At 38.8% G+C, this 24,618-nt stretch overlaps 1 protein-coding gene across 3 annotated transcripts in view; it reads right to left on the reverse strand.

Moving 5' to 3' along the window:
* LOC135199418 (monocarboxylate transporter 2-like) overlaps positions 1-24,618 on the reverse strand; it is a 31,779-nt gene that overhangs the window by 340 nt on the left and 6,821 nt on the right. For all 3 annotated transcript variants that reach the window (XM_064227440.1, XM_064227439.1, XM_064227441.1), the window contains exons 4-7: positions 6,746-6,889; positions 2,445-3,054; positions 1,740-1,960; positions 1-826 (exon numbers count right to left, since the gene is read on the reverse strand). The exon at positions 1-826 is cut by the window's left edge and continues 340 nt beyond it. In XM_064227440.1, coding sequence (XP_064083510.1) covers positions 690-826; positions 1,740-1,960; positions 2,445-3,054; positions 6,746-6,889 — 1,112 coding nt within the window. In that variant the 3' untranslated portion in view covers positions 1-689. The remainder of the gene's footprint in view (positions 827-1,739; positions 1,961-2,444; positions 3,055-6,745; positions 6,890-24,618) is intronic.

The following is a 24,618-nucleotide window of genomic DNA, read 5'->3' on the forward strand; positions in this document are numbered from 1 at the left end:
CCATATTGATGAAAACATCGTCCCCAAAAATTATGAAGCAATAATCGACCATCATTTTCGCTTTCCAATTCATAAAAAGGAAGGATCATAAATTCACACGTCATGTAATGTTGCAAAAGGTAGTTTCTAATAGACCTACGGAGGGTAGAATGAGGTCATTCGCTGCTGGAAAGGAAGTTGAAAGCAGGGAGGTTTGAAAGCCGTAATAAGCGGCAAACCTCGCAGTTTCACTATGAAACAGTTGTTAGACAATGATGGATAGCAAGATCGAAGAGAATACGAATGGAGGTACAGCAAAAGGAATGAAAGGGGTTGCAGCTAGGGGGCTGAAGAGATGTTGGAAAGAACCTTGAGTAATGCCTACAGTGCACTGCGTGAGGTGCCCTGAGGTCACTGCCCCCATAGGGTCTTGTCTACTAGGGAAATGCTAAGGCTACCAATTGGCCCAGGCTGTGTTTACACATACTGTTTGTACAACACACTATGATATCACACGGGTCGGAAACACCCTCAAGTCCCTATCTGGTATTGAGCCACTATTTCTATTACAGAGCTGCTATCATTGCTATTTCTACTGCTACTACAGTAGTTACAATGTTAAAGATGTAAATTATTATACATAAAACCTTCCCACTTACAAACACAAACACATACCCACTCAAAAAGAAAGATTGTTACTTTCTTGTGAATCAAGTTAAATTAATTTTTGATCCAGGTAACTTAGCTATCAAAGGCTGTAAGGCAAATATAACAGCTGCCCCAAACGTTAAAATACCCATGAGGGCATACGGTGCTGCCATGCCCCCTGTGCTGTCCATGACGAAACCTGAAAATAAAACAATAGTCACTACCCCATTCACACTTCAACTGCCTACTGGGTTCTATACTTAAAAGTTTTCCTTGCTAAAAAATTCAGTGCAACATCCACTTCACTGTATTACACTGGGAAAGCTACACCATTAGAAAAAACACTTTAGGAATAGTACATCAGAAAAACTACTTTTTATTATGGGAATCTTACTACCTCAGGGTGTTAAGGTAAAGCTAATGGTGTGACCTGCTTCTTTATCCTGTCCCTCGGACTTAATTCAATCACCATCAAAATATCATGAAATGACCTGCGGGCCAAAGCATACTACCTCCCGAAAGATGTTCGTGAAAATTCCCAGACATATCAGGTCGTTACTCCGAATAGCCAAATTTAAAAAAAAATTAGATCTGCATTATTTTCAGTCTTATGAATAACTGGTCATGAAAAGCCTTGTTCAGTGGATACAAGCAATAGCTGAGAGTCAAGGCTAAGGCTATAAGGAATGGATACCCTATTGTATTCTCCAGTGGCCTGCTATGCATGTCATTCTGTAACATCTCCCCACACCATTCAACTGTATGGAGCCAACTCTCAATTTTTACTCGGCATATATAAAATTGTATGGGCGTGAGAACATGAATGGGCAGATCAGATCTATGCCAAAGTCAAAGAGGCTTACTTCTTTTAGAGGGTAATATGCAGAGTAGAGAGACAGGGATATTCATTTTTACTTGGCAGGCCCAGGGTCAAAGGCTCCCTTCCAGTTCTGGGCATGGTGCCCTAAGTTAGGTTAGGAAGGTAAGGTTTGGTTAGGTCAGGATATGGCATTCTATGAAAGGTTAAAATTTCTCACACCTACCTCTGTCAACCTACTCTGCAACCACTCCCTTTTAAGCTGACAAGTAATGAGAAAGTCTTACTACTTTACCTATCAAAGGAGGGTACACGAAGCTACAAATCCCCTGGACCATCCTGAAGAAGCCCCAGGTGGAGGGCATGGCGTCTCCGCCGAACTGTTCTGCCAAGAGGATGTTGATCAGAGTCCAGAAGAATCCCATGCAGAGAGAAAACATGGTGGCCGAGATGAGGAGTTGCCACATACTTCCACAAAGGGGGACAATCAGACATCCTGCTGCCCCTACAAGCAAGCTGGAACATGGTTAAGGTCAGGGATTGCAGGGGAAGGGAAGTTCAATCATTTTCTCTCCACTCTGTTGTCACGTTACAAATATATAGAGAATTGTGATAAGTCACTCTGAGTAAATAGACTTGTAGGATAATTTCATCATTGCTGCTCAGTGCAAAAAATAAATAGGTACATAAATCTTATCAAATATATATGCATTTGAAGAGTGGATGAGTTGTCAGAAATGTACCAGATAAAATAGGAATTAATGATTCAATAAAATTATAAATGACTGCCTCACATCTGGTGAAATGCACTAAGATTCTACTGCCTCACTCCCCTTCAAAACAGGAGCTTGCCCTCTAGTATGTCAGTTCCACTAAGACTCCTATATACAATCCCACCTCCATTACTACATTACTTAATCTATCCTAGTGTCTTAATAGGATATCTCTTCTCCTAGTGTAGAACTTAATCAAGAACTTTGATATACAAAACAGTACTTACCTCACTATGAATCCGTTTGTCTTCTTGAAGACTTTGCAGCTGAATATCGACCCACAAGCCAGGCGCATGAGCGAGTCGCTCAGAGAACAGTAAGAGGACACGAATGAGTTTTGCATGTCAGTGAGACCAATTGTCCTGCCGTAGACGGGGAGGAAGAAGAGGGCGTTGGGCAACGCTGCAGTGGAGCAGATGACAACGGCCAAGTACACCAGATAAGAGGGGTTCCTGAAGAAGGAGAACTGGAGTGGCTTCTTCTTGTTATTGTTCTTCTTCTGCGTCTGCATATTCTCTTGGTCCTGTTTCCTCTGGTACCAAGAAGGGTTGCTCTGCACCCTCTTCCTCCAGAAGTCCTCAGTTACGATCCTCTGGTGTTGTTCGAAGGGCCTCATGAGCATGCCCAGAACAGCCAGCTGCAACATGACGCCTGCCATCATAACAAGGGCGCCCTGGAAACCAAAGTGACGGTGCAGCAAGACGACCAGGGGAGAGAATATGACGCCACCCATTGGGTTTCCAGCCGCCCGAACGCCGTTGGCGAAAGGTCTCCTCCTCTCGAAGTAGTCTGTCACTACAATGTACCCTGGAGTTTCTGCCATGCACATGCCCGCACCTGTAATTTGTGCATGTTTTAGAAGTTTGTGTTCAATTCCCACAGGTGTTCGAAACCCCACCCCACCATTTCTTTCTAAACAATTGAAAATGGCCAAACCGAGCCCAAATAACCGAATACAGATGTGCCATCTGTGTAGAGAGAGAGAGAGAGAGAGAGAGAGAGAGAGAGAGAGAGAGAGAGAATCACTTTCTTCTAAGGCACTGAAATGAAAGTTCCTAAGAGCTGTATTGCAGAGAGAGAGAGAGAGAGAGAGAGAGAGAGAGAGAGAGAGAGAGAGAGAGAGAGAGAATCATGGAAACAGCTTTTTCAGTTCTTAAGAGCTATACTGGAGAGAGAGAGAGAGAGAGAGAGAGAGAGAGAGAGAGAGAGAGAGAGAGAGAGAGAGAGAGAGAGAGTCAAATCAATCAAATCAAATCAAATCAAAACTTTATTTCCATTTTACAATGGTTATTCTACATGTCATAGTTAAAATTATATACAACATCCCTTACTTATAGGATACCAGATTCATATATTTTATATGAAAGTAATGACCGCGTTTTGCTTAAACGAATATGTAAGGACAACACTTTTTCTATATTTTTATTGCTTCTCATCACGAAGCTGCGTTGTTCCTTTTATCTTTCTGTAGAGTATTTTACTCCCTTTCTTTTGATGTATATTATTATGTTGGGAATCCGTTCCCTCTATGTAATATCATTCATGTATTTTCGTCTGTGAAGAAACACATTCACAGCGGGGGCCCTGTCCCTTTTTGTTTATGTTTGTTCGTGCGTGCGTGACGGACACTACGTTTCCTTCCGCACCCATCTATGTCAACCCAGTTCGTCTGTAATAAATTATCAGCACCCAGCTACCTGTCTTACTCTCTGGTCCTCACAAATACATGTTATCAAAATAATTATTTAAAAGCTGTTTTAAAATAACAAATTAATGAAAGGCACTCGAAAATAATAAATTAACCCTTAAACGCCGAATGGACGTATTAACCCTCTTACCGCCGATTGGGACGTATTAAACGTCGAGTCAAAATGTCTCCCGTATGCCGATTGGACGTATCATAAAACGTCGGCTCAAAAAAGTTTTTTTTTAAAAATTTCGCAGAAAATACTTATAGCCTACCAGCCGAAAACTTTTGTATCACGCGCCTTGGGGATGCTGGGAGTTCACGGATCAAGGCGTTGTTTTCTTTACAATCGCTACGCAGGCGCGCAAGCGCGAATTTCTTTCTTATCGCACTAAAAAGTATCAGTGACACATCTCGGAAATTATTTCGTCACTTTGACATTAATTATTGCACCATTTTAAATTATCCTTTACATGAAGTATTATATATGAAAATGTGCGCAATTTCATGCACAATACAACTAAAAAATACTCATGATTGTAGCTTTTATCAATTTTGAAATATTTTCATATAAATAACGATAAGTGCAAAAATTTCAACCTTCGGTCAACTTTGACTCTACAGAAAAGGTCGAGAAAACGCAATTGTAAGCTAAAATTCCTATATAAATAACGATAAGTGCCAAAATTTCAACCTTCGGTCAACTTTGACTCTACCAAAATGGTCGAAAAACGCAATCGTAAGCTAAAACGCTTATATTGTAGTAATATTCAACTATTTACCTTAATTTTGCAACAAATTGGAAGTCTCTAGCACAATATTTCGATTTATGATGAATTTATTAAAAAACTTTTTCCTTACGTCCGTGCGGTAACTTCTGAAAAAAATCATACATGCGATTGTGGTAATGTTTGCACCATTTTAAAATTAGCCGTTACATAAAGTTTTATATATGGAAATGTGCGTAATTTCATGCACAATACAACTAAAAACAACCCATGGTTGTAGCTTTTATCAGTTTTGAAATATTTTCATATAAAAAATGATAAGTGACAAATTTTCAACCTTTGGTCAATTTTGACTCTACCGAAATGGTCGAAAAACGCAATTGTAAGCTAAAACTCTTATATTTTAGTAATATTCAATCATTTACCTTCATTTTGTAACAAATTGGAAGTCTATAGCACAATATTTCGATTTATGGTGAATTTATGAAAAAAATAACATTTTCCTTACGTCCGCGCGGTAACTCTTCCGAAAAAATCCTACGTGCGATTGTGGTAATGTTTGCACCATTTTAAATTAGCCGTTACATAAAGTTTTATATATGAAAATGTGCGCAATTTCATGTAGAATACAACGAAAAATAATTGAAGGTTGTAGCTTTACTCATTTTCAAAATATTTGCATATAAATCACGATAAATAGAAAAAAAACCATGTTCGGTCAACTTTGACTACCGAAATGGTCGAAAAACGCAATTGTAAGCTAAAATTATTATATTTTAGTAATATTCAATCATTTACCTTCATTTTGCAACAAATTGGAAGTCTCTAGCACAATATTTCGATTTAAGGTGAATTTAAAAAAAAAACTTTCCTTCCCTCCGCGCGCGGATTCTCCGCCATAAATCTCCGAATTGCGTACATCGCATTCTCGGAAAATTTGCTCCGTTTCATATTAGGCATTTCATAGAGTTTTATATATGAAAATGTGCGCAATTTCATGTAGAATAAAAGGAAAAATATTTGAAGGTTGTGGCTTTTCTAATTTCCGAAATAATTGCATATAAATTTTTTTTTTTTTTATTTTGACATTTGGTCAACTTTAACTCGTCTGAAATGGTCGGAAACTGCAATTGTAAGCTAAAACTATTACAGTATCGTAATATTCCATCATTTAACTTCATCTTGAAACAAATTCGAAGTCTCTATAACAATATTTAGATTTATGGTGAATTTAAAAAAAATATTTTTTTTTACGTCCGCGCGTTACGAATTCATGCATCATTTTGTGATTATATTTTCTCTGTGTTGCTTTTATCGTTTTACAAAGTGTTATATACCAAAAATATTGCAATTTAGTTTACATTACAACGAAAAAAAAAGGAATTTGTTACCTATAACCGTTTTGCGCACAGCACGATTTGAATACAATTATATATGAAATTTCGTTTTTGCGCTATCATATATTGCATTATTTATATATGATAATGATAATTTTTATCATTTCTGATGATTGCATACTAAACTTCAGGCAATGACAAAAAAGGAGCCAAAAATGAACTCTTAATCTTCAAAACTAAGCGCACTGTGATTTTTTGAAAAACATTTTTTTTCCACTTCCGCGCTCACTCCAAACCGGCCCCGGCATTCGGGAGAGGTTTTGATTTTTACCGCTTCGGCGTTTAAGGGTTAATGAGACTTATCAAAACAGTAAAATGGTGTATTTCCTACATGAAGTACCTTAAGCATGTTAGTGAAGAAGCGAGCGACATGAGTGTTAATATAGTCCTAGTATACAATCCACGCCAAATGGGTTAGGTAAATGACAATTAGTTGTTTACATGATGATAAGGGATTTGACGTATTAAATAATACATATTGCTAGACTAGCAAAACCATCTTGCCAGCAACCTCTGAGTTATACTAAATTCACCCCAAATTTCTTATAAGCTAGTGTTGTTACAAGTGATAAGTATGATTAAACAAATAAAAAAACAAATTTTCCAACATACAATAATGGGAAGTACAAAATTATTCAATTACTGACAAACTGTTACTTCTGAGAGAGAGAGAGAGAGAGAGAGAGAGAGAGAGAGAGAGAGAGAGAGAAACTTACCAAACAGGGCTCCAAGTGTGAAAGCCATGTATTCTATAGACAAGGCAGGCACAGCCAACAGGAAACTCCCAGCGCAGATTAGGCCACCAAAAACGATGCATTTTCGCGGGCCTATGATGACTGTGAGAGCTCCCATCACAGGTGCTGTAGAGAGAGGTATAAGACATGTATAGTTGGATATGACATGGGACATAATACTTACAGAAGTGACAAAGGGAAGGATTTAACAGGCATGTAACTGACTGGATGGCCGTGGGGAGATAAATAGCACACGTATAGCTCGAAATAAAGAAGGATATAACACATACCAAACTGGACTGAGGCAAAAATTTAGCAGGTATGTAACTGACTGAAAGGACACGATATATTTACACAAGTTTTGGAAAGAGATATGTCGAAGATAAGCTACTGGATATAATGTGGGACAAAATAGGTGTGACCAAATGAAAGAGAATAATAATATATTAAAAATAATGGATAGAGGGAAAGATTTAGCAGAGATATAACTGATTTGAAGGGCAGGATATATTTATAGAGTTGTTTCAAAGAAAAGTTAGTGGATATAGCGAAAGGATATAGTAAGTATAACCAAATGAAATTCTAACTTTAAAAGTAAACTGTATTTTTCCTAATTATACAAACCTCACGTCCTTTACAATAGGAATTACAAGTGGTGTAGCTGGGATTACGACCGTTAAATTCTTTAACAAAGTGGTTAGGCAGTAACTACTACCCGGTAGTTGGAGAGACCCGCCTGCCAGGATGTAAGCACTCCAATTTACTTTCAGCCCATGTTTCAGGTTGAGGGGTGGCATGAGGTGGACAATTAGTGTGAAGGACCTCAGGCTTGTATGGTTAGGAAGAGTACAATTTACTTTTAAAAATTGTGATTTGTTCCGACCCGATATACAAACCCTCGGTCCTTTACAATAGGAAGAGTCACTGGTTGGAGGGAGGAATCTGAGCGAGTCTCTAGAACTGACTGGAGTTCAGCACACCTGGGCAATTCCTCCTGGTCGAATGAGCGAGGAGGAGTGCCCTGCCTCTGACAAATTGATCGGAGTCTAAGAACTGCAAGGTCAAAAGTCAGACCTCTGGGCCTTTTCGAAATGAGTGCAGAATTGTAATTCTTACAAAAAGCAGTGAAGAATATAAAGAGTTGGAGGCTTTAAGGCAAAAACTCGAGACGTTCCTGCCTTATTGCCCGGATCTCCTTCCTCCCCTTGATAGAGGAAGGAGAGGGATTCCTCCTATGATTCTGATAAGAAAATATAGAAGAAACTCTGTGTAAGCTTACCACATCAAACGCCCAACCAGCCAGTGTAAGTTCGAGTCCTATTCTCAACAGGAAGGAAGAGAAGCAGAAGGACTGGGAGGGGGAAGGAGGAGAGACCAGTCACTCTTGCATCCTTCTTACCTCTAGAACTGCACACCATAGGCAAAAGATGCAACTTGTCTTCTTAAAGGAGCAGGGTAAGCAAATACAACTAGTTGAGTATCCATCACATGTCCAAGGGAAAAGTGTTCCAAGGAGCTGTGGGCAATACCCAAAAGCAGAGACATAATGAGGTCCTCATGGAACTACATCTACCTTCCAGTCCGACATATTCTTTGGAGTGTGATGAAAGGACCAAGCCACTGACACTGTGCACTCTTGGGAAGAACGTGCAGGTGACAAAACTATCTGCAGGGACGAAGATCGCAATCTCACAAGACTCAAAGGAAGCCTCAGACACTTCTCCATTGGCAAGCCCATAGTGGAGAAAGGAATTTGACATCCAATGAAAGTTGACATCCAATGAAAGGTGACGAGTCTCCGCAGAGCCAGCAACCCATCAACAGGACTAAATAATAATTGAACTGGATCAATGAACACAAAGTCAAAGGAGTAGAGGATCACAAAAGATAGGGCCTATCAAAAGAGATGCAGAATGATTCGACATCCGAGATGGAGTCATAACATGAAAACCCGCCTTTTGAAGGGTGATGTTGAAGATGGTACATGCAACATGTCAATCCTCTTTGCCACTGCCAGAGAGAAACGGGATGGTCTTCAAAAACAAAAGCTCTGTTTGATGACTCTTGAAAGGGCTCACATGTCCCAAACAAGAGTCAAATGTTGTCCAGAGGCCTGAGGTCCCTGGGATGGCAAGGCTGAGAAAAAGTTTCTCATCAGTAGCAAAATCTCAACTGGGGAGGAACAATACTACTTCGTGAAAGACTAGAGTGAGTGTGAACCTACATCTTTCACACTTGAATCGGAAAGAAGTTAAATTTCGTAATTCTGACAGACAAAAGTCCCATCAATGATGCCAACCAAAGAGGACAGTTCTAATCCCTGAAATTTACAGTGGATTGAAAGAAAATATCAGGTATTTCATTGCTGTTTGGCAAAAAGGCCTGGCCTTGCAATGAAGGCTGGAGGTCTTTAGTCTTATAAAACAGAGGGATGTACTGCATGCACAAACCACTTCTTGACACTGCGAAGGTTGGTTAAGGGAGGAAGTCTTCCAACATTTACTCCAATTCACGGTGAACAACTAGTAGTTGAACAATTACGAATTAGGAAATGTATGTAGGAAAATGTATATAGAAGACAAAAAACTGCTGTATTTGTGTGAAAAATCATTCTGAATCATCACAGTGGTCTATGGGTCGATTGTGACAAAGCAAAAAGCTTACAGACTTTTGTTATACCCTGAGGTAAACAGAAAGATGATAATGAGTCTAATGAGACCTATCTCTGGTAATTCTTGCAATGGCAAATGTGGAGCACGAGGCATGAATCATATGGAAGAATTCCAACCCAATGAGAGACCTAAGTCTGTGAAATCTGGACAGAGATATTCAAATTAGTATTTAGTAGTTAATCCTCGACAAGACGAACGATATCTCAGTGAGAAAGCAGTACTCTGCCCCTTGCTAGACTTTCGTAGGCTGAGTTGCCTGGTAGTACATTCCATGTTGGAATGCGTTCGACTTACAGAGCTAACAAGTGCACTACAGATACACTCGAGCACCTGCATGTTAACTGAGACCAGAGAGAAAGAAACCCTCTTGTTCAGTGATAATGCCAACCCTGTGGTAGTGTTATCAAACAATACCACTAGGCGTATCAAAATCAAAACCAGAAACTTTTGGGAGGCCCGAAAGGCTGTCCTGAGTTTCAGGTTAATTAAGAGAAGGTACTAATCATCTCAATCACATACCAGAAGAATTAATTTAAAGGTATGCGCCTATTACTACTAATTGAGCACCAGCCTAATTCTTCTTCACTTCAAAAGAGAAAAAGAATAAGGACTGGAAGCAGACCTTCACTCTCTAATGAAGAGACTGAAAGTGAGGCTTTCCAGAAGGGAGGCTTCTATGTTGATAACATGACACCGAAGACGACTAGCTCATGCTGAACTAGTAGTTCCAAAAAAATGGGAACACTGGAGAAGTGGGGTTCAAACTTCTTTGTGATATCCATCCTGAACAGACTGAATGTACGTGCAGTGACATCCTAAGATCGAACCAGTTACATAGTCTTTTGCATTCGAACTCTGGGGAGTAGACACCATAGTTCCTATTATTCCCTCTCCCCCCCTGGTATAACCCAAGAAGTAGAGGGTGAAAAAGAGAGGAGGATTGACTGCTCTCGCCTGCTCTTCTCTGAACTTGCAGTAATGATAGCAATGCACACAGTAGGAAAACGTATTGGCCTTAGTGAAAAACACTTCCTGAAGGGAGAGCAGAGGTTCTCACTCACCAAACAAAGCATTCTTTCCTACAACTGCTTCGTTCAAGTGAATGCGAGTGAGAGCTGAGTGGAGTTAAATGTGCAAAAGTTGGTGAGAACTGGTCGTGTCTTGCTACACATCTGTCTTCTCCATGATTGAACCTCAAGAAGAGGACTACCCAGAGATGCTGCTCCTAGCTTCCCCAGATGCCTCGTCCTGAGGGACCATTTCTGGCTTTTACAGGTGGGTCTGAGTCACCAAAGCAGCTCGGTCCCTCTTCTCACTGTCACAATGTAGAGAAGACTCCCCATCACTGCCTGGGTGTACGATCCCCTTTGGAGGTTGTACACTCTGAGAGACTGTGAACGAGTCCCTGACACAGCCACGCGCCCTTGAAACCAGAGACAGAAGAACAAACCTGGGTCTGAACTCCTGGGGTTCTGAAAAACTAGATCCTCTGACAGCATCACGGTTCCTGCTCCACAAGAAACTTCTTAGGGGCAGAGAAGCTACCTTCCTCTTCTTAGGCCAGGAACTCTATAGTCTGACAAGATGACACCAGGACTGCAACATGGGAAAGGAGGGTGCTATGCCATGACAAGGAACCGCATTGATCAACAGCAGATAGTCCATTCGGCAGAGCTGAGCACTCGACTCGGCAGAGCTGGGCTAGCAGAGCTGAGTCGAGTGAGCTGAGTAGACCACTACCACATAATCATGATTGGTAATCATCAGCAAAGAGCTATCACTTCTTCCCAATTAACTCTTCTCCTTCAGGGCTGAAGGTCTAAGAAGAACAATGAAGAGGGATTCCGTATCTGCTGTCCTACGTGTTCAGACCCAAGACACAAGGACGGGACTTTATCATGCACCAAGATGTTGGCATGCAGTACCAAGATTTGTATAGAAAACCCAAACCAGACTGAAGAGTGAACTCTTTTGTACTGTTAAAGGCCCGTTTCGCTATCCAAGTACTTGTGATAGCAAGTGCTCGGCAAGTGCTAGAATTTGTAAGAATTCCAGTGCTCAGTGAGATTCCTAACTCTTGTAAAACAATAATTGGTAAGCCTTGTCAAGCTATGGTGCTTGGCAACATGATGAAGCCAAGCACTCCTCAAGTGCCAGTGAAACCAAGGGATCCAGGCACTTGGTGAGACTCCCGATTCTTGAAATAACAATTGTCCAGAATGCTCGTCTCGCACAAGTGTTTGCAAATCACAGAAAACCAAAACACTCTGAGAATGCCAAAAATTCCAAGGAACTCAATTGCTTGATGAGACTCCTGAATTTCGTTAAACGATCCTCAGGGAGGGGTCCCCATTCAACTTCCGTAGAAATTGAGGAGGAACAGGCATAAAAACCCGTCCTATATGAGAGCATTTATGACTGGATTAAGAGTGTAATTCAAGAGAATGCGCACTCGAGGCTCCCAAAACACAAGCTCCCACAGGGACTGCGGATTGGAATCCCCCTAAACCTAAAGGACAGAAAGAGCCAGGGAGAACACAGTCTCCAGGTGTTCGAATCCTGAGAGTCGGAACACTAGGTGTTGAGATGGTGAGAAGTCTCTCTGTCATTGACAGAAGACCCTTTCTCAACAATGTAGGCTAAGTCCGGTGGGACCCTAAGACCCCTCCAGGAGCATAAGCCACTGATGCTGGATCCTGCAAAGGACACTGTAGGATTCCTCCTATTCACCTTGTCCCTTTTGGTGTCGCCCTAGGAAGTAGAGGGAATAGGAGAGGAAGATCGGATGCTCTCTTCCTCCTCACAATGGTGCTGTCAAAAGAAATGAGCCACGCCCTGTCACCAACCTGGCAATGGTGACAGCATCATGGGTCTAGGAGAGCATGGCTGCCTTGGCGAGAAGCTTTTCCGAGGAGAATGTAGAGGTTCTCGTCGATCTGTAGCAGCAGCACAGTTACCAGGCTGAAGAGAAGATGCATCATCCTCACAATGCGTCCCAGCCCTCTTCCGGCCAAAAATCTCATGCTAAGGGAGCTGTAAAGGGAACCTCCTCCTAGCTTCTACAAATGCCTTGTCCCCAGGGACATTGACCCTGTCACCCGGCAAAAGCCAGTCCCTTCTCTCGCCCTGCGCCAAAGTCACTATGGGAGAAGACTCCTTGTCACTGACTGTAGATGTACGAACCCCCCTGGCAGGTTGTACATTCAGAGAAACTCGCAAACGAGTCTCCAAAGGAGCAGGTGAACCAACGAGAGAGATAACTACTTCCTCTGCGGGGGAAGGATGCAGACCCTTAGAAGTCTTGTGGTGAGACTTCTTAAAGGGCAGAGAAGCTACCTTCCTCTTCTTAGGCCAGGAAGCCTTCAAAGAAGGAGGTGAGGAGCTGTAAGACGAGGAGGAGGATGATGAAGACGAAGACAACGATATGTTTCAAAACCTCTTCTTCCCCGACTTCTTCACCAGCTTCCGCAGGACTTCTTCTAAAGGATGAAGCATAGTCATCCCAAAAGTAGCATTATAAAGTTAACAACCATAGGGCAGCTGCGAAGACGCAGTCCAGTGATGGAACTCCAGGATAACAGGAGCAAATCAATATAATATTTCAGCAGGGGAACTGTACAGATTCAAGGGCTAATGCTACAGCATGCTAATGAGTCACAGGTACAATTTCGAGGGTTAGGAAAGCCAACACAAAGAGATATCCAACTACCCACTCCTGTAATCTACCATCGCTCACTATTAGACCGCAGAAAAAAGAAAATGATTAAAAAGAAGGATATGTACTCCTTGCACACCAAAGGGCACAGCTTACTGGATGAGAAAAATCAAAGGGCAAACCTCTGTAGTTTCTTCCTGGTAAATTCTTCAAAACGCAAGTGTAAATGCCAAATAAATATACTGTCACATTAAAGGGCGAGAATAAGTGATGAGGGTGTAAATACACCATTGCTGCCGACCCTTAATATACAAAGGGGAAAGGCAGCTAGCAAGGCTTATCACAAAAAGTGGGTTTCACTGGTCAACAGCGAATTTTCATCAGGGATTTTATGAGGTGTTTAATATGTAGTTTTGTCCGCTGATTTAAAAAATGCAATCGGTTTCCTTCTATCAGGCATAGTTTTTCTGATGAATTAAGAGGCATATAACTTCGATCAGCAGCATCGCTACACGTAAACGTCTTATACAGGTAAATTCTGATTGGTATTTATAACCAATTATGTACATTATGTAATTTCATGTTTTTCATTATGATTTTAGATGGTTGAGTCAAGCATTTTTCACAAAATATTTCATCGATCATCTTTAGTACCTTCAAAAACTTACTTCGTGATTGAAAATGAATACGAACCACAGAAATTTTCTCAAGGAGAGATGAATGATTTGGTTAGAGACTTGTCATTGTCGAAGGATAAAGCTGAACTACTGGCACCTCGTCTACAAGAAAAATGTCTGCTTAAGAAAGACGTTTGTATTACATATTTCAGAGAGAGAAATGGGACTCTGACCTCTTACTTTTCTGTTGATGGACAGCCTTTTTTCAGTAATAATGTTGAAGAGTTATTTCGCTGTTTGTTTCAAGAACATGTTCCATCTGAATGGCGCTTATTCATTGATTCATCTAAGAGAAGTCTCAAGGCAGTACTACTACGCAACGGTAATAAGAAACCATCCATTCCCATAGGACATTCAGTACAAACAAAAGAGTGTTACGAGAACATGCAGGTACTCCTCAATGCAGTAAAGTACACAAAACCAGGTGCAAAATATGTGGCGACTTGGAGGTGACTGGAATGTTGATGGGAATGCAATCAGGATTCACGAAGTATTGTTGCTTTTTATGCCCATGGGACAGTCGTGCAACTGCCAAGCAGTATGTACAATCAGAGTGGCACTGCAAAAATCATATGAACCGGAAATTTCTAGCGTACAGAGTAAGCACCTTTTAAATCCAGAAGATGTTCTCCTTCCCCCTCTTCACATAAGGCCCTCATGAAACAATTCGTGAAGACACTTGCCGTGGAAAGCTCAGAAGGTTTCGAATATGTGAAGGCTAATTTTCCAAAAATCACTAAGGCAAAACTGAAGGAAGGCGTATTCGAAAGTCTGCAGATAAAAGAACTCCTGAAGGACTACAACTTTCTCACAACACTGGATGAGACTAAGCTTAAAGCCTAGGAATCTTTCAAATGGCTCTGTGAAAATTTGCTTGGCAACAAGAGATCTCTTAGAGTTAGAAATGGGGTGAAATGTCTTCTAGACTCCTATGCTGCAAGGGGCTGTCGGATGTCACTGAAAGTCTATTACCTTGATTCACACCTGGACTTATCTGCAGAGAACCTTGGAGCAGTGTCTGATGAGGAAGGGGAACGCTTTCATCAAGATATTGCATCTATGGAACAATGATATCAAGGATTTTGGAATGCAGGGATGTTACTTGACTACTGCTGGATGTTATACAGAGATGAACCTGAGAAAAAACCAAAAGAAAGTCCAAATCTCAAAGATTTTAAGTTGCATTTCACTAGAGTACAGCCTAACTTTATTTTGTACATAATAGTTTTGATTTTGTACAATAAAAAGCCATGTAAGTGTCGTATCTTGTATTCAATATACCTTATACAGATATGCTTTACATACCCTGTACGTTAAAACAAGTATCAGTAACATTAAAATGAGACCTAATATAGACAAACGGACTTCAGATCCGTAATCAGCATCAAAAATTAACACAGGAAAGTCAGTTTGCAACTCTGATGATTAAAAAAAAAAAAAAAAAAGTTTCATTTGTTAATACCAAACACAGTATATTAAAAATATTTTAGAAACAATAAAAGAAAGATCCCACAGGGAAATCGTGATGAACGACCAGCTAGCAAGAGCTCACAAACATATGCCTTCGACGGGGCGGTAGTTACTGCCTAACCATCTTGTTAAAGAATTTAACAGCCATAATCACAGCTACGCCGCTTGTAATTCCTATTATAAAAGACCAAAGGTTTGTGTATTGTGTAGGAACAAAGATATATAACATCAGAGAATGCAAGGAAAATTCAAGTCTGTTAACTGGCAGAGAATCCATGTTGGCTTAAGATAACTTAATCTAAACCAGATATATGAGTAAGTGTTACATAATAAAAATATGGAATGTTATTCCATATATATAAAAAACTAAAACTATGATTAAATAAAACCAGTGACCCAAGAGGTCAACCAGATTGCTTGCAGGAATGTGATCAGACCAGAGACGATAAAGTATGCTAAGATGACGTATACAATAAAGTAGGCTAAGATGACGTGTCGTCACCTGTGGTCCTTCTTTTGTTTTGAAAACATTAGTCCAAGCTTCCTGCTTGAGACAACTACCGCGACCTATAATTTAAACGGCCTACGTGATTTGTAATCTATGTCATCTGTATGTATGTTCATATGTTCGAGCTACTGTCTGCTTCCTTTATGATATGTAAACGAGATGGTAGTCAGAGTTGAATTAGCCAACATCATTGGCAGAAGCGATCAAGCCATCGTCATTAGAAGACCTGTACATCTTTACCTAAGCTTCATCATGTAGATTTTAATTAGCCATCATCATTGGCAGACCTGTACAAATTTCCTCTGATCTTCATCATGTAATCTCAGAGAATAGAACTATTTTTTGTACCCAGTGTTTTCTACTAGAAACCTCACATCAGAAACAAGATATCATCATGAGTTTAACACATTGTCGTCATAACCAAAGAAGATACCGACTTCGAAAGTTATCATCAAACCCCAAGACACTCCAATGAGTATGGAAGTGCATAACCAACCGACTTAGCGTAAGATTATCGCAAGTCTAACATAACCTCATAGGGCGCCTTATTATATAAGGCAACAGCCCTTTCATTGGTGGCAGCGACTTCAGAGAACAACAAGAACTCTTCAACGTCTTCCGAAGAATAACGAATAATGTATCATATCAGAAGTCAAAGACGACGAAAGCAAGAGATTCTTCAAGCAACTTAGTATCATCGTTTAGTGAGCGACTTCAGAAAACAACAAGAACTCTTCAACGTCTTCCGAAGAATAACGAATAATGTATCATATTAGAAGTCAACGACGACGAAAGCAAGAGATTCTTCAAGCAACTTAGTATCATCGTTTAGTGAGCGATTTCAGCAGTGCATAACTTCAAGAAACAAACCCGACGTGTTTTCTTCCTACGACAACGCAAGCTTCATCTCTCATTAGAATCATTCAAGAAAACATCATTTATTGAGCGTTTCCAACACTTCAAGAAACAAACCGAACGCGTCTGCGGCATCGGATCTTCAAGGAATCGAATCATCCAAAAAACGAACAATGCGCACGGGGGAAACTCAAGCCAAATCAGGTCATCTGCTAAACAGAAAAGGAGGGCCAAGGCCTCGTGTCATTATCGGAACACTGTGACTTCCCACAAAATCAAGCTAAGTACAATTTTTTTATTCATTTGGAGTAACTGAGTGTTTCCTTTACAGGTCGAATTTTCGTTATTCCTGTGGCTGAAGTTACAAGACATTCTTAATCTTACTTTTTTACAGAAATTATCTACATCATTGGGATACCGCTACTGCGAGTTTTTATCTTTGAGTTTCTGTTTCCAGAAGTTCTCCTGAAATATTATAATCATAAACTGTGTTATTTTTATCATTTTGGGTGATTATTAATTCTTTACGTAACAAATCATTTTAAACAGTGAATATGCATTTACGCAGTGGACGTCTGTATTTATACAGATGCATGGATAGGGTAGTTAGGGACCGTAGTGATAAGAAAACACACAAAACAAGTGGAACACCCGCACAAATCTGGATAAATTAGAGGTAACACTATTTTGGGTCAGACAATAAATGCTCCTTTGCAAGGGCCTGATCGCAGTTTCAGCCTTTAGTCATGCTTAAAAAATCGAACCTCAATGACTCAACTTAACTTTAAAAAATACGGCTGGATTGCAAGGAATAACATGTCTGTAAAAACTTTCATTAGGTTAACATACTTAAAATTCATATAAACAAATAAACAAAACGTATTTCAAATTTTAGCAAAGAATGAAGTAAACCACAGCAAGTACACGATAACGCAGTAGAGATAACTTGTTTTAATAGTAATCGCTCAATTCTTTATAGTTCAAGTCATTCTTACGTTCGTTGCTTTATACGTAACCAACAACAGAATGCTAAAAACACACAATACTACGTTGCCGATGGTAATAAAGAGAAGAATCCTAATTATTATAAAAAGAAATAGGTAAACAGTAGCCCTAAAAATCAGAATCAAACAAATCGTGCTTAGGCAAACTTGGTTACTGTGTCATCTAGTCAAACGGTCAGGGTCAGTTAAATCTGCCGAGTGTTCAAAGCAAAGCACATTCCACACAATAAGCGACTCTAGCAGAGCGGGGGAAAACGATGTTGGATCATTTATGCCATACCTTTTTTTTCATGCCAATACCTTTTTGAATTAAAAGGGAATTTTTCTATGAATCACACGACCGTATCAAGTAATCAGAGCAGGTTCTCGTAATTTTAATACAATAAGCGAGCGCTTACAGATACCTCTATAGTTATAAAAAACATCATCTTACGTCCTGCCAAATAAGGCGTGTTTATCAAAAGAAATTCTATAAACCTTCTAACATATAGAGGAACCAATCATTTGTCTCATAAATCGTGATATTGTTCAACGACCCAACAGAATTCTCCCACAACCGCAGTCGCAGTGTGCACGCAAAATCTCGAGAAGCATGCACCCTCGAATGTCTTAGTGCGTGTAAAAAGACTTTGCTGGATCTGAAATTTTAATACTTCCCGACACTCTGAAATATAATGATTTCCGCGAACAAAGCCCTATACACGGTTGACTCGCATCAACAAGTTAACACAAAACCTATACATATCGTAAATACGGAAGTTATTATACGGAAGTTATAAATATCGCATTTTTTATTGTTGCTAATTTTTAATCACGCCCAACCAGTCGTAGATGAATCTCTCTTATACTCTATCTAAAGTAATACCAGTAAAGTCATTCAAGCAGAGGTGATTCAGCAGAAATTTTTTTTTTCTTTTATCTGAATACCAGGATGTTTCTCCACTAGCGAGTGATCTCTGGGGGGAATCGGATGTCATCGAACACAAAATACGGTCTAAGGACAAACTTAAGCTATATATGTACCTTTGTATAGACTCCCAATGAAATTTCAAAATAGAGATGAATGACGAAGTTGAAAAAATGTTAGTAATAGGAGTCATTAGGAAATCAAATAGCCCATATAATTTTTCCCTCAAACGTCATGCCAAAAAAGAGATTGGATTTGGTGTATCTGCGTAGATTTCTGTCGCTTAAACAAGGAAACGATTCCCGATCGTTTTCCAGTGTCATGTACCGACGATATGTTATCTTTGTTAGGTCAGAATAAATTTTTTTCACCAGCTTGGACTTACTTAAAGGCTTTCACCAGATACCATTACCTAAGTGATTGTACCTCATACACCGCCTTCAGCACACTCAGGGGACTTTATCAATTTTTATGTATGCCTCCGGCTTACGTTGCACCCCAATTACAATATAGTGTTTGGAGACTTTTAGGGGATACACTACATGCCTATATGGTTGGTCCTGTAATCTTTTCTAATACCTTAGAAGTACATTCACATAAACTAGAGCTAGTGCTACAGAGACAAAGACAAATAATCTCAGAGTAAAATATCTAAATGTGAGTTTTTAAAAACCGAACATGTTTATCTAGGTTTTATATGTCTAGTCAAGGTCTTAAAGTAGTCCATGGTAAGGTGTCGGCTATTCATAACTTTCCGGTACCTATTAACGTAAAGGGGGATACAGCACTTTTGCGCTGTAGTGGGTATTACAATCGTATGTAAATATGTAACTCTTCAATCATGACAGCTCCTTTAACAGATCTTACGCAGAAGGGCGTAGATTTATTATGATCTGAAAAGCATCAACAGGCGTTCGATATCTTAAAATTGTAATTATGCAGTTCAACTATCCTGAAAATCCCTGATTTAAATAAGGATTTTTTTTATTGCAACAGACGCCTCAGACCAAGGGGTAAGAGGGGTACTACTTCAGCAATATGATAAACAGTTCTTCCCTCTAGCTTTTTATTCATGTAAACTAAAGCCCTCTGAAAGTAAATCTGCAGTAATAGGCAAGGAAGGGCTATGGAATCGTAAACTCACTAGTACATTTCAAGTTCATAATCTACGGCTATCCTGTTAAAATCCTTACTGACCATAAGTCACTTACCGAGTTTTTCAAAGGCTTTAATCACAGTCCCAAAGGAACTCGGGGGCATATGATTATTCAGGTCTTTGGAGCCAAGTTAAGATATCTACCTGGGAAAGCAAATATCATAGCTGACGCATTATCCCGCAATCCCGCACCATACTGCAAAGAACCATTAATTGGACTAAAAGATATAGAAACATCCGTGCCTATTGTTAAAACCGTATCTAAACAAGAAAATTCATTAACCCAAGAGATCGTGAGCATTGAATATCTGGGTTGGAGCGCCGAATTGTTACAAACTGAACAAAACAAGGGTCAGCAGCAATAAGCAAAACAATAAACACTTCGAACGGAAACAAGGGTCAGCAGCTAAGCAAAACAATAAAAACTTCGAACGGAAACCCTAAAGCAAAAGTATATTTAAAGTATGTGTATCAGAATTATGTAATCAAATGTAATATTATATGTAGGTCCGTGACGAGGAAAACCCGAAGAACACAGCAGGTGACTAACGACCAGGTAGTAGTAATAATCTCTTTATACCAATCGTCCTAAACTGGTTGCATTCCAATCCATTATCTCACAGAAAGCCAAAATAACTATTTTACTGGCCTACAATGCTTACAGATATAAAAAGCACATAACTAATTGTAACACGTGTCATGAAAACAAGGGACACACTAAGACACCTGTCAGTTTAAGGGCCTATCCCGTGCCAAATCAATCAATGAAAGAATACACGTAGAATCATTAACAGAGTTACGAGTCTGACAGAGGAAATAAACACTTCTTAGTGTTAATAGTTCCCTTGACACGTTATATAGAATTAATAGCACTAAAAAACAAACACCGCAATTGGGTGCGCTAGGAATATTTATGAGTGCTAAATCAGTAAACATGGAATTCAACACATGATAATCTCTGACTCGGGTGGTGTAAATCAATAATAATCTCCTTAACTCGTTGTGTGAATTCCTTTCCATTAAGAAAACCAATAATATATTTTGTCACCCAGAGTCAATCGGTTTGGTAGAATAAGAAATAAATAAGAAAGTGTCAATGTTTTACGAGTTACACTCGTGATATTGGATCCGAACTGGATTATAGTGGTTCTCGCGGTTTTAAATACCTTTATCATTCATATCTTGTATCTATAGAATTGATATCGCAAGTAGCCTTATACGGTACGCCGCTAGAACACTTTTCCACATATTCAAGCCAACCATTAATTTATCAAATCTATATATATATATATATATATATATATATATATATATATATATATATATATATATATAAATAAAAGGTATGGATACAAGTGGAGTCGATATAATATACTCCGTAAGAAGTTGGAAGGGTTACAAATTATAATAAAGAAAAGGAATCACGATAAAATCAATAAGCAAAACGTAACCATATGCAGCAAGTGTTTATAAAATATCCAAATACATATGCGTAAAGATTTGAACTCTAACTTAACGCTTTAGTTACGACAAATAAGCTAAAAGTTCAAACACATATCAAAACCTACTAGCATATCGTCTGTCCCGGTGATTTATATTCTTAGTCAATGAAAAAAAAAAAAAAAAAAAAAATAAATAAAAGAGATTTTAAAGTCAGAAAGTCTAGAAGTGAAAATATATATCTATGCGAATAATCTTATACAGGGTAAATAGTATATATAAAATTTGTATGGAAACCCTTTTCATTAGTTTGAATAAGGAATATCTAATTTAACATAATTACATTCATTTTACAATCATGCAGATTTCCAACATGAAACTAAATATTGTTCAATTTTGGTACTGTTTTTTTCAGACATTCTTCTCATGTGGGTGGAGTATTAAAAAAAAATATATATATATATATATCATTTGAAGGTACTATAGTTCGACAGATCTAAACTGATAGATTATTTTAGTCTTTGGGTAAAAACCCTCTTGCCACATTTACCAGTATCCAGTTTTAAATACCTTACTTCATAACACATGAATCAATAAATCGGTAGTTTAAAGTTTTTAGCATGCTTTGCTGGATTTAAGCGTTCACATATTGTGATTATAATTTTATTTGTAAATAAAATGAGAAATCGCATTTATAAACGTGACAGCTGTTTCAAAATCGTTGCCACTTTTCCTGTTACCTTTGACAGGTGATATGCAGGTGGGCCAAGCCTATTAAACCATGAAGTTTAAAGGAATTATCTCTTAAGCTACCCTTTGCATAAGCCCACCGCCCGGTCTAGCTGAGAACTCTAGCGCCAAAAAGAATGACTTCTTGCCTTAACAATAGTCAGTAGAAAAATTAATTTATTCCTACAGAAAGCATGCTGTGAAACGGGCAAATGCAGTTAAGCATTCCGAAAACTTGCAAACAGGCGATGCTGCAAAGGATAGCTGTTATTAAAGTAAGATCATCTGACAACGAAGATTCTTTGTAATGTACATTTTGTATAGAATCATATTATTACAATTCTTGCGATAATTATTGTAAATAATTTTTTTTTTCCCAATGATGAGTTTATGTGCAACACCCTTATAAAAAGTAAAAATTGTTACACGCATTAGACCGTGAGTGAAAAAGGAAATGAAATTCAAGAAAATCATAACTTGATGAATTAGAATGAGGGGGAAACCTAAAATGAAGAGCAATGAAATCCAAAATATTACAAACTTGTTTAGGAAATGGATAGTATGGCAGACAGAAAATTCAAATAATAAAAAAGAATAAATAGAAGTAATCTACTGGCAAGATTATAAGAAAATGTCATAAGACATACATACTGAATGGCAATTGTCGATTTTTATTACTTTTAATGAAAAACATCATATAAAATATGTAAAATAATAAGCAAAATATAAGGGTATAAGTCATAACAAATATAAAAATAAAGTCTCAAAAGTAATAACCAAATAGAATAGGGATCGAGTTTACGGATTAGGATTTATATGGTCAGTTTCATTAGGTACTGTCCCAAATATTGCCCCGTTGGGAGATGGCTGAGGACTTAAGAAGGGGACGATTTAAAGGTTAAGAGAGAAATGGCAACAGGGTTTTTCTCAAGGAAGTAAACAATCTATCAGTTTAGATCTGTCTGACTATAAAGTCGTATTTATTACAGCAAGTAACGTAACTCATAAGGTGGCTGAGAACAATCTCCAGCCAGGTGACGACATCATCAGTCCTGAAGGTGCCTGGCGCATTTGAAGAATTATCATTGTTCTTTTTACCCCCAATAATATGCTTGCACAGGCTTCATCTGTAGTGTGTGTTGATTTGTGCTTACAAAACAAGTCAACTGGGGTGGAATGCTTAACACGAACTTCCCATGGGCAATGCAGGTCGTTAGGCACAAGTGTCTTATCCGCATTGCAATGCAAGCTTGGTTAAGGAATCGCAATCGTTTTAAAATTAATGAACAAAATAAGCAAATAGAATTTCTATAACATCAAAATGAATTAATTTTTTCTGAATCTCATAGACAATTAGAGTCAATAAATGAGCCTATGACATTGGTAAACGGACATTTAGAAGTATCAAGTCATGGATATGAAAAATTTACTTGCAAATATAGCATATTACAATTCAAGTAAATCACATTCATGAGAAAATGTCACATTTTCTTGGAAAACCCAAAGTTTATATAGAAATTAGTTACATAGTGGGTTCTTTCATAGCATCTCCTGCTTAAAAATTAACCTCAGAGGATGCGCGCGAGAAAATTGAATATGAACTTTTTTAGGGGTACATAGGATCGGATTTTATCACAGCTTAATTTCAGTAAGCGTAGAGAAATACAGAATCATGATTAATATTCTCTTTGACTCTTATATTGCATGGCAATCTTACAAATAGCTCCGTTTTCCACTTCTTTGTCTAGTAACTTACTACCAGTAATATCGAATTTTCTTTGGGATTCGTATTGATAACTTTATTTTTTATAATTATGGATATTTTTACAGTCATCATAGACCTGGATAGGTTCACTCATTGTTATAATGCCATGGATAAAAAAGTTTGTACAGCTGACTCTTTTGAATTCCATAAAATATCAGCGAATTCATGTGGGTTAAGTCTGGTTCTTAATGGCTTTCTCCCTCCCGTATTTGGATGTTGTCTGAATTTACTTTGCCCTTGTGACAAGTATAATTTCACTTACAGGCTGATTAATGGAACCTGGTTACAGTATCCTGATGTACGAGTGTTTCACATCGCACGCCCGAACAGATCGTCTACAACTTCAAAAAATCGTTCGTCGCTGTGGACGACTGCAGTGAAGGTAACAACCGCCTACAATGTGAAGGGAATAAGCACCATCATAACTGAACAAGCTTATTTCGCAGACTTCTTGGACCGACACCCATATCCCGTCGTTAATCTCGTTTTTAATGCGGAATGCTCTGGCGGCTGTCGCAATCGCAATCGACTACAAAAGGGACATACTTCCGACAATTACGACCAAGAGGATATTCAATTCTACGTTGCTGGCGAAGGACTCGTGCTGGGGATGATTTTATTCATCGCGAATGTATTCGTATGGCATAGGATGCAGAGGACAAGTATGGGCGCAAGATAGAACGTTGGACCCTGCCCAGGCAATTCCCCCTTGTTTTTAACCATTTGGAATTGGCCATTTCATTTGGCTATAGGTGGTTGTCTGGAACTGTGTAATGGACGAAAAGTTGTTCGAAACGCTAGAATGTGCAGCGGGTATCACCTCGGTCATGTATCCTATATATAAAGTATCATGTATCCTATATATAAATTATCATAAATAACAGAATCGAAATATATCTGTGTGTGTACGCACTAGGAATCTATTTAAAGTGCACCTAGATTAATCACTTAGATTAGTCGTTTATGTTAATCAGTTGTATTAAGTGCACATATATTGATCATAATTATATGAATCCA

This window comes from Macrobrachium nipponense, chromosome 25 (assembly GCF_015104395.2).
Source record: "Macrobrachium nipponense isolate FS-2020 chromosome 25, ASM1510439v2, whole genome shotgun sequence".
In the NCBI taxonomy this organism is placed as follows: domain Eukaryota; kingdom Metazoa; phylum Arthropoda; class Malacostraca; order Decapoda; family Palaemonidae; genus Macrobrachium; species Macrobrachium nipponense.